The sequence below is a fragment of the Coloeus monedula genome, assembly GCF_965178545.1.
Source record: "Coloeus monedula genome assembly, chromosome: 28".
NCBI lineage: Eukaryota > Metazoa > Chordata > Aves > Passeriformes > Corvidae > Coloeus > Coloeus monedula.
The window spans coordinates 86,546-97,341 of record NC_138808.1 but is presented as its reverse complement, the minus strand read 5'-3'; the positions used below and the strand labels follow the sequence as shown (position 1 = coordinate 97,341).

Genomic DNA, 10,796 nt, shown 5'->3' with positions numbered 1-10,796 from the left:
CGAGCGCCGGCCCCGTGCGGCCCCTTTAAGGCCGGGCGGGCGCTCGCGCCGGAGCCGGAAGCGCGCGTCCCGCGGAGCGGAGCCGGGCCCGCCATGAGCCGGCCGCCCGCGCTGCAGGCGCTGACCTGCGGGCCCTGGGAGATGCGGGAGCGCCTCGGCACCGGCGGGTTCGGCAACGTCATCCGCTGGCACAACAAGGTAGGCGGCGGCCGGGCCCGCGGCGCCCCGGCTCGGGGCCCGCGCTCAGCCCAACCCTTGCTCTGTCCACAGGAAACCGGCGAGCAGTTGGCCATCAAGCAGTGCCGGCAGGAGCTGAGCCCGCGCAACCGCGACCGCTGGGCTCTGGAAATACAGATCATGAAGAGGTGAGGGAGGGCGGCGGTGCTGCCGGGCCGAGCCCAGTGCCCGCTTGCGGCCCGGCCGGGCGGAGGGGTCACTGCGCGGTGTCCCGTCAGTGCCCCGGGACGCGAGGCGGAGACGGCCCTGGAGCGCGGGTCCGACGGTGCGCTGAGGGAAATGGTGGGAAATGGTGGGAGGGGCTGTTGGCCGCCGGCCGCCAAGGGATCCCCTTCCGGGAGGTGCCCAGTCCGCTGCGATGGCAAGTGCGTGGAAATTCACGGTTAAGAAAATTTCACGTTATGATGCATGAGACTCTTGGGTCTCACACTGCCGTCTTCGGCTCGTCTGCCGTGCCCTCAGCGCTACAACAATCCTCCTACCTAGCCGCTCCTTTGCCTGCCTTAACGGCTGTGCTGGGACAGTCCCTTGGGGTGTTGGGTTGACATTTTAGGATGTAGTGGTCTGATTGCAGTTTGGGTCTTTTCTGGACGGTGACGACAGACTGCCTTGCACTCCTTTGCAGGGCTTGTTGCTGTGCCTTCTAGACAGATCTGTCATGCACATGTGTTGTAGAAACACACTGTCCTGCACGTGAAATGCCAGGAGTTGAAATGAGTCTAAATCCATGAAAGGTGCAAACCTTTAGAATTCACTAGTTCAGTTTCTAAAAAGATTTGTGACCATGTGGGACTTTGAGGGATGACCATGAGCATGTGAAACTGCATGGCAGTTGCAGAACGTCATGCGTACTTGCCTAATTTTTGTTCTGCAGGCTGAACCATCCCAATGTGGTGGCTGCCCGTGATGTCCCTGAAGGGATGCAGAAGCTCGCACCAAATGACTTGCCATTGTTGGCCATGGAGTACTGCCAAGGTGGAGACCTCCGCAAGGTGAGGTCCCTGGGGTGGTGGCCAAGGTCTTATCTGATCCTAGGTTTTCTATTGAAATTTTCCCTTAAAACCTTTGTTTTCATATCCCGATGCTTCCTGATTCTAGTCATGGCATCAACAGGTGTTGGTGGCTTGGTCCTTGATATTATGTTCAGCTTTTGAAAACTTAAGTGCTTTGTGAAACTCTTTGTATTTTTTTGGATGCAAGTGACACTGTGAGGAGTTTGCACATAATGAGCCTTCATGTGGAAGGGATGTGCAACAGTACGTGAGTATGGCCAAGACCGTTGTAGGGTAGGTGCATCTGTAGGCTATACCCTTCTTGGAAGTGATTAACTCCTGTCTGTCATAGGAAGAAATAACACACGATAGTTCTAATCCTAAGGCTTTCCTAACCTTTGCTATAATCTGCCCATAGCTAAAGCACAGACCTTAGACCTCAGATTTGAGCTGATATTGTCAGGCACAGGGGAAATGGCAAAGTAGGATGGAACAAATAGAAGGATAAGAATGGGATGACACTGACTTCTTCCACCTGCTCCTTTCTCCTCCCATGCAATTAAACCAAGGCACGAAGCTGTAATTGCTGCTACCGGAGGTCACAGTCCATAGAGTTTTGTGCACCTGGAGAATTTAATTGCTGTTGCTGAAACTTCTTGCATCCCTGAGAATTTTTGGGACTGTGAGCCTCACTCAGGATAGAGGAGGGAAAGACTACATTCTGTGTTGCTTACTTGCAGTACCTGAACCAGCTGGAGAATTGCTGTGGCTTGCGGGAAGAAGCTATTCTCATCTTGTTATCTGACATTGGTAAGTGGCAGCAGTTGTCTGAGCTATGGAAATCCTTTTAGTCCTGAATCCACTCTACGAGTATGCAGCAATGACCTTAGTGACTCCATTTTAGACTGACCTTTTGTGATCTTGATCGTCTACCAAAAGTCTTGGTAGGCTGGGGAGGTCCTTGCCTACTGGAAGCTAGCCAGCATTACTACAGTTTACAAGAAGGATGTGAGAGGGAAGTCAGCTTATGTCCAGAGTTTTATGATGCTGACTTTACCTCTTGCACTTAGTGTTTCGTTGTATGTTTGATTGTACAAGGTTTGATGCAAAAGCCATGCTTATTACCAGATAGAACTGAACCCTTACTGAGCTCGTGCTAGGTAGCGTTAATTTTGCTTTTACAACTGGCTTTCTCTGCGTCTCAGCTTCTGCTCTCAGATACCTTCATGAGAACAGGATCATCCACAGAGACTTGAAACCAGAGAACATTGTGCTGCAGCAAGGAGAGCAAAGGGTAAGCAGGAGCCACTTGTCTCTACCTGCACAGACAAGTAAGCTTAAGAGGAACACACATGTGCTTCATGCAGTTGCATTGTCCCTCCGCAAGAGCACTCAGCCCAGGATAACACCTGTCTCAGGTCACTGTGTCAGATGAATAGTATTCTGTGTGCAGCTGAGATGAGACATTGTGTTACACATCTGTTAACACGTGACATTTTGACTTTCAACTATTAAGGAAAGAACCAGACTGTACTGGTTGACCAAAGATTGGAAGGAGCTAAGTGTGCTGCGACACCTTCAAATTCATTGCAGTTTTAGGAATCTACAGTAGCCTCCCATTTCTGCTTCTGTCTCTCCACTGGCACCTTTCCTGCGTAGCTTTGAAGAGCTGAACCTTTTCTTTCTGCTGTATGATGTGCTTTTAACAGGACTTCAGTCTAGTGTTCTTATTCTCTGTTGTGTGTTTCAGTTAATACACAAAATCATTGACCTTGGTTATGCTAAGGAGTTGGATCAGGGTAGCCTATGCACATCCTTTGTTGGGACTCTGCAGTACTTGGTAAGGAAGGAGTTTGGCTAGAAGAGCAGCTGCTGCTTTCTAGTGGGATAGAATTAACCGTTATCAAGCTTTGGGCTGGGATTAAGTGCTTGAGTGGTATGGGGTGCATTTGTGGTGCTGAAGCTAGCAAAGGTGACTGTTTTTTTTTTTTGCTAGCTATGCCTGTTATAAGTAAGCAGGAGTGCCAGCAACCTATGTTGCTCACTCGGAGAGGGTCTTAAAGCTCGTGAGAGGCAGCGTTCAGTAATGTCTTTAATCATTTGTACAAATGTTAATGAGATGTTAAGGGACAGAGAAAGCTAAGAGCTGGGTGGCTTTGTCTCATGTATGCAAACTGTATCAGGCTCCAGAGCTGCTGGAACAGCAGAAATATACGGTGACAGTGGATTACTGGAGCTTTGGCACACTTGCCTTTGAGTGCATTACAGGCTTCCGACCGTTCCTACCCAACTGGCAGCCAGTGCAATGGTGAGTGAGCCGTGGCTTGGTGATGAATGGGCATGATGTGACTTTCCTGTTTACAGGAAGTAGAAATGTGGTCCCTTGATTCTGAGGATAATACCCCTATGTTCCTTGCTCTTATGGAAACTGACTCCCTTCGCAGGAGTTTGACCTACCTGAGCAAGTTCAGCATTCCTGATACTTGCTCTATGGGATAAGGGCTGCCTCCTACAGGGCAGATAACAGAAACCAAAGTGGTATCTGTATTCTATCTGTCAAGGGTAGCTTTAAGAGCCTACTAACATGCAGGCTGGGAAAGGCAGGCAATTATTTCACCATTGTACTTGCTTACATTAGGCATACAAAAGTGCGTCAGAAGGATGAGCTGGATATTGTTGTTTCAGAAGACTTATCCGGAGAAGTCAAGTTTTCTAGCAGTTTGCCCTGTCCAAACAATCTAAACAGGTGAGTACTAGAAATTGCTGTACTGAGATAAACCGATTCTTCTGCAAAAGGACCAAGTTTATATTATATGCCTTACTGTGTTAACCTGTGAATAAATTGAGTGCATGACACAGGCAGTACTTTTGTTGTTCTCACACTTGTGTAGTTGTGAGTCTTGGTTTCTGCCTTCTAAACGCTGCATTTGTGATGGGGAGAGGTGGAGTGTTGGAGGGGGGGTGGGTTTTGTCAGTCCTCCCACACAGAACAGGCCATATGGTTACTGCAAATGCACTTTGACCTCTTCTGACCTCCTTCTGGTTTTTATTGCTAAGTGTTTTGTCTGAGAGGCTGGAGAAATGGCTGCAACTCATGTTAATGTGGCACCCACGTCAGAGAGGTACAGATCCTACATACGGACCCAATGGGTGTTTCAAAGCTTTGGATGACATTTTGAACTTGAAGGTAAGCAATGGTCTTTATTACCCTGGAAAGTTTTCCAGAGAGCAGTTGCCTGTAGCCTATGAGAGGAGAGGCTTGAATCATAGACTTAGGAGGAAGAATGAGGCAGAAACTCATAGAACTGTCTCCTGACAGTTAGTGACAGGTGCTTTACTCTTGCTTCTTTGAGGACAAATACTCCCTGAGCTTGTTGGGAGTAGTAAATAGCTTCTGTGCATGCTTAGTTCCATATTCTGATAGAGGATGCTACAGCTGAAGCTGTTTAATTGCCATGTAGCCTCTCTTCCGCTTGATGGAGGGCAAGAACTTTGCCGTAACGTTAGGAAGTAGCTGCAAAGTGACTTCTTGAGTCTGCCAAGTGCTTTGAACAGTTTATTGGTGGGCACTGTCTCAGTCCCTCAAATCTCTGCTCTAACGTGACCAATGTGTCTTCAGCCTTTCTCAAGCCATGCTACTCTTCTTGTAGTTGCTTCATGTTTTGAACATGGTTACGGGAACTGTGCACACTTACCCTGTGACAGAGGAAGAGACTCTGCAGAGTGTGAAGGCCAGGATTCAGTCAGATACGGGAATTCCAGAACAGGACCAGGAGCTACTGCAGGAAGCAGGACTTGAATTGTTTTCTCAGAAGCTGGTCACGAAACACACAGCTGATAGCAAGGTGAGTCTGGATACTCCCTTTCTTGCTTTTGAGTGAATCGGCAGGCACTGCTCTCACTTTGGGATCACAGCACTCCCTGCTGTTGTGACATACTTTCATCATGGTAACTACACAGACCTAACAGCTGTTGCAGCATAGGCACCCTATTGCCTTTGGTGTTCTGTGTTTGGCCGAGGAGGACTGTTCTGTTTACGGTGTTACCAAGGCTTGCTTTTCCTGAGAAAACCTAGTTGGGTCTTTTTTTCCTGCAGGTGAATGATACTGCAGCTGCAGACACAGACCTTCTCTTCCTCTTTGATAACAGGAAAGTTTCCTATGAAGCTCAGGTGGCCTTGCGTCCTCATCCAGAAAGTGTTGACTGCATCCGTAAGGACTTTGTCTGGCATGAACGTGAAGTCGTGGTGCGGGGAGGGGGGTTGGTAGGCTCTGTGTTGAGAGGGGTGTCCGTGTTCTGTGGTCACATCACATGCAAAGACTAGAGGGAGCTTTTGCATATTGGAACTGAAGAAGCAGTAAAATGGATGTCATTCATTCAATTTATCAGAATAACTGAAAAAAGGAAGTGTTTGGTTTTGATATACTGGGGAAACTGCACAGGGGTTATCCAGCTCTAGGCTTTGCAGGTGGTAACATGCCCCTCAAAGGAGTAATGTTGGTCTGTTTTGTGATAACACTACTTTCACACTCCATGCTGAACTGTACATTTCCCTTTCCCTTGCCTCCTCTGTTTTCAGTTCAGGATCCAAAGAAGAATCTCCACTTTTTCCAGTTGCGGAAAGTGTGGGGTCAGATCTGGCACACAATCCGGATGCTGAAAGAGGACTGTAACCGGCTTCAGCAGGGGCAGCGAGCAGCCATGTACGGTGGCAGTTTCTCTTGAATACTTATCTCTGTCTTTGTGCTCTGGTGAAAGGGAAGATGGAAATGGGACCCTGTTGGAATGGGGAAGCCCATGATTGGAGCTGTAAGCAATTAGTGAAAAGCTGAGAGTTAGCCTTTTGGCACAAGTGCATTTGTCCTCACTGCTATCTCAAGTATCTGCTTTGGATGTAAGTGGAAGCCTGGTGGATTTTTAGTTTCAGAGGCTAATAGGACCTTCTTGTCCATGCAGGATGAATCTGTTGCGTTACAACAGTACCCTCTCGAAGATGAAGAATTCTATGGCCTCTCTTTCTCAGCAGCTGAAGGCAAAGCTGGACTTCTTTAAAACAAGCATCCAAATTGATCTGGAAAAGTATAAAGAGCAGATTGAATTTGGAATTAGTGAGTATAGCATCTGGCAAACAGGTCTTTTCATGCCTCTTATCCTCACAAAAACACCTACCTCTTTCTCTGTGAACCTGAGAAAGCCAATCACTGTTCTTTGATTCCTGTAGCTTCTGAGAAGCTGCTGTTTGCCTGGAAAGAGATGGAGCAAGCAGTGGAACTTTGTGGGCGGGTATGTTTCTAAATGCAACTGCTTATCATAAAGAAAAAGAGGCTTGTTTCTATTATCTCCCCCCCACCCTTTTTCTTCATTGCCCCTGCCTTAAATGGAAACTCCTTGTGTCTGGACTGATTCCATATTTCACATTGCCTTGGTTTGCATGGCACCATTTTTGTCTACTACATTACTACTACTACATGAAGCTCACTCTGTTGCAGGGCTCAGGGGAAAAAGGGAGATCTTGGGGAAACCCCAAAAATGTCCTGGAAGTGGTTTTATCCAAGAGCACCAACCTAATTTCCTCGAATTGAAATGACTTGTATTCTCATTTGTCTTTGGCTGAGGCTGCTGTTTGCATCTTGCTGGTGTGTTTAGAAATGTGAATGAGAAAGGAAGAACCAATGTGAGTGGTAGTGTCTCTAAGTACGAGACTGTTCTATGGCTGATGTTCTACCCTGCTTTCAGGAGGATGATGTGGACCAGTTAGTGAAGAGGATGATGGCCCTGCAGACAGACATTGTGGACCTACAGAGAAGCCCACTAGGTCGTAAACAAGGAGGAACACTGGAGGATTTGTGAGTTGAACTACCTTGAGCTTCAGATGCAGGAGTGTTTCTAGCTAAGCTTACTCACTACAGGACAATGAAAGGGCCATTTCTTCCACCCAAATTATGGGGGACTGGGAGGACTTTAACACTAAAAGGTGGTTTTTGACTCATCTGTCATTGGTCTGAAATGGCAGACAGGTGTAGAAAAGATTTGAGTTCTCAAACTATTTGTCCTTAATTTTGGTTCTTTGGAAATCCTTTGTTTTTTCCTGCCTTTTTCTTCTAGAGAAGAACAAGCCAGAGAGCTGTACCGAAGACTGAGAGAGAAGCCAAGAGGTAAAAGACACTTTAGCTCAGGGTCAACTTGCTTTGTGTGGATAGTAACTTTGAAGATGTAGTAACATCTACAAACAAACAGTCCAGAATACTACTAGTTTTTTGTAGTATTGAGAAAACTATCTGCCTTCTAGGCCTGCCCAGACACTAGCAGCACACGGACTCTCCTGGACTTGCCTTTTTTTTGGAGAGGGGAGTCGGGGAGTCAGTTTCACACTAGGCCAGCCTTCCCTTCTTGGTGCTTTGTAAGCTGTTCTCGAAACACCTCTGGAGCTCTTCTCAGAGCAGGCTGTTGCTACAAGCATATGCTGCCGCTTCTGTGTAGGAAGGATAAAAGACATGGCTGTTCCTTTGATACAGTCCCAACTCTCCTTTTCAAGTTCTTTAAATTTTGAAGAAGGTGGCTAAAATTCAGTGTAATTCATCCCACTCAAACTTGCATATCCTGAACTTTGGATGTTACAGGATTGAAGCAGCAGTGGAAACAAGCCACTAAGACTCTTTTCACTCTGTCCTGTAAACTTACTTTCTGTGTAATGCTGACTCTCATTTCAGATCAGAGGACAAGCGGTGACAGCCAGGAAATAGTACGACTGCTCCTACAGGCAATCCAGACCTTTGAAAAAAAAGTTCGAGTCATTTATGCTCAGCTCAGGTGAGCTTTGTAGATTTTATTCGGAGTTGAGAGGAGGCATTTTCTCTTCCAGCAAGAGAAGGTTTAAAACTCAATGCATACAGCTAAGGAGATCTTGCCGTATTACAGGAAATAAGTAACTTCAGAAATGTTCCCCTACTGCAGTGGCCCATGTGTGATCTGATTAGTTTTTACTTTTTTTATAGTAAAACTGTAGTTTGCAAACAGAAGGCATTGGAATTGTTCCCCAGAGTGGAGAAAGTGATGAATCTGATGAGTGAAGATGAGGAAACAGTTGTTAGGCTTCAGGAGAAACGACAGAAAGAACTGTGGAACTTGCTAAAAATTGCTTGTGTAAGTAAAATAAAAACTCCACTTTAACCTGAAAATACGGTTTGTAGCACAGGTTCCTGAAATAATAGTAAATCAAATATGCCCTATGATCCTTTTCTTTATTTTGAACTAGTATTAAAGCCAAGTTCCAGGTTGTCTCGTATTCCTGGCTGCTGAAAACTAGTGGAAGTAATTGCACTCTGAATATTCTGTGTTTTCTTCAGAGTAAAGTACGTGGTCCTGTTACTGGCAGTCCAGAGAGCATGAACACATCACGTCTTGGTAGCTCGGGTCAGCTGCTGCTGCAGGTCCCTTCTGGAACATACAATTTATCCAACTCTGTAAGAAAAAGGTGAGGCAAAGTCTGGAGTTCTTCAGCTGCTACTGCCAGCACTACAAAGCTGGGCTTCCTGCTTTATGAAACAACAGCACACAGGCTTTCTCATATTTTACAGTTTGCATTCAGCTTGCATTGTCAGTAGTCTTGGTTTACTTAGTAGTTAGACTTCCTGGGTGGGGCTTGCAGATCTTCCTTATGAAAAATGGAGAATCATGTATAGCTTCACTTCCCCCTGCCTCAATAATAAAGATAGTTTTTTGGTTTTCTTCCTTTAATCTGAGATGGTTGGGCTCACTTGGAAGTACACTGCCAACAAGAACTGCTGAAGCATTGTCATGTAAGGTCATAGTAGCTGAGCTGTATCTTTGAGGAGACTGCCTTAACCAAGCACGTGTAGTTCTGGCTTGCTTAAATGAACTGGGTCACCACTGGAATGAGAGACCTTGGTTTGCTTATTTGTATGTTGCCCCATCCTTAAGTTTATAGGCTGTTCTCAGCTTTTTCTCTAGCAACAGTGGTTCCACATAAAAAGAACCCAGTCCCATCTTGGAATACATTTCCTTTCCCCTGTCCAGTGAATCAGGGGCTGCCACCAACTTTTCAAGTTGCAGCATGAATTACAAGCCTATGACCTGACTGACTTCAGTGTTCTGCAGCATATCTGCCAGAAATATTTCTTAATGAGAGAGGCAGCATCTCTTTAAACTGCCATAGAAAATCATAGTGTAATAATTGTCCCTTTCAGTGAGGAGCTACTGCTGGAGTCCCGGAAACTTTGTAGCCAACTAGAAAACGTGATGCATGACACAATGAAGGATCAAGAGCAGAGTTTCTTGGTAATGTATTCATTCTTCTATAAATGGACTGGGGAAGTGCATGGCTTCAGAGTTCTGCTTGTGTAACTTTGCCACCACTAACACAGCTGATTGAAATCTGCAATTTACTCTTAGACAAGGGGAGAGTAAGAGTTGCAGAGATAGGAAGCATCTGCTCCCCCATAATCTGCTGACTGACTGATTCTGCTTGCCAAGACTGGGAGCCATGTGCTGGGGACTTGTTGCGCTGAACAGTAAAGGATGGGGCAAAGCACTTGGCCATTGTACAAAAATACTGCAAAACTGCACACAAAGTTGGGATGATGGGGTGGCAGTACAGCGGTGGGCAGGGATGCTTATGATGCAGAATATTAAAAAGAGTGTAAAATATTAGAGAATGCAAGTAACTTGAGGGTTTCCTTGGCAGCAGTCACATGGCTCATCATGAAGTGATATTGACCAACTTGTTCACAGTAATTTTTTTTAAGACTCTTAACATGCTTCCCCTTTATTCTAGAGAAAGCTCAACTGTAAGCTAGTGCTGAACTTCGTTTATTCTTTAGGCTCTAGACTGGAGCTGGCTGCAGCTTCAGGTAGAAGAAACAAACAGTCCAGAACAAACCCAGATGTAAAATCACTTTGGTTGCCTCTGAAGCCATGCTACTTTGGGAAGCCAACTGTGAAAAGCTGCTGCCTCTGAGAAGGGAGTATCAACCGCATCCTTCTACTGTCACCTACTGCTTATGTGATACTTATGGCCTAGCTTTTAGTATCCACTTCTCAGACACTTTTTTTCACAAAGATACAGCAGAGAATACCTGTTCTAACTGCTTGGAAAATGTTCTTAACTGTGCCTTAAGACAGCAGATACTCTCTCTCCTGATATATCTTCCCTTAGGCATCACCCTGTGGCTATTTCGCTGCATTTTAGGCTTTCTAATGAACAATGGACAACAACGTGTACCCAGTCACTGGTAGATGTCACCTTCCTAATGAACTGTGAACATAATTTCTTAACTTTGCTGATTTGCACTTTTTTTCTTTAAGTGTAATGGTTGTATTTACCAAATACTTGTTTCCTATATGGGAACGAAATTATCTAAAATATGTAAATTCTTGGTTTGCTCTTTTGGATGCCCTTGATAACATTGTAATGGAAAAAGCTGCTTTCACTGTGCAGATCTCTAAAACATAAGAGGTGTAAGGATGTTATCCTAGAAACCACAGTAGGAGGTACAGGTATCTTGAGCATACAGGTATCTCATAACAAAGCATTTGCAGATTATCTAT

General features: G+C 45.7%; 1 protein-coding gene across 3 annotated transcripts; it reads left to right on the top strand.

Annotated features, from left to right (window-relative positions):
- The first annotated feature begins 75 nt into the window (after window positions 1–75).
- Window positions 76–10,741, top strand: IKBKB (inhibitor of nuclear factor kappa B kinase subunit beta). Of its 3 annotated transcripts, XM_082298311.1 has the most exons (21): window positions 76–198; window positions 271–365; window positions 1,112–1,229; window positions 1,970–2,039; window positions 2,435–2,523; window positions 2,980–3,069; window positions 3,413–3,537; window positions 3,868–3,975; window positions 4,287–4,416; window positions 4,880–5,074; window positions 5,326–5,440; window positions 5,809–5,932; window positions 6,186–6,337; window positions 6,451–6,512; window positions 6,966–7,075; window positions 7,335–7,384; window positions 7,940–8,039; window positions 8,225–8,372; window positions 8,576–8,703; window positions 9,437–9,527; window positions 10,070–10,741. In XM_082298311.1, exons 1-21 carry the CDS (start codon window positions 94–96, stop codon window positions 10,136–10,138), a joined length of 2,274 nt encoding a protein of 757 aa, XP_082154437.1. In that variant the 5' UTR covers window positions 76–93; the 3' UTR covers window positions 10,139–10,741. The 3 variants fall into 3 exon arrangements, with proteins under 3 accessions (XP_082154437.1, XP_082154435.1, XP_082154436.1); XM_082298309.1 differs by lacking the exon at window positions 2,980–3,069 and having other exon boundaries at window positions 77–198; XM_082298310.1 differs by lacking the exon at window positions 271–365 and having other exon boundaries at window positions 84–198.
- Window positions 10,742–10,796: the final 55 nt, after the last annotated feature.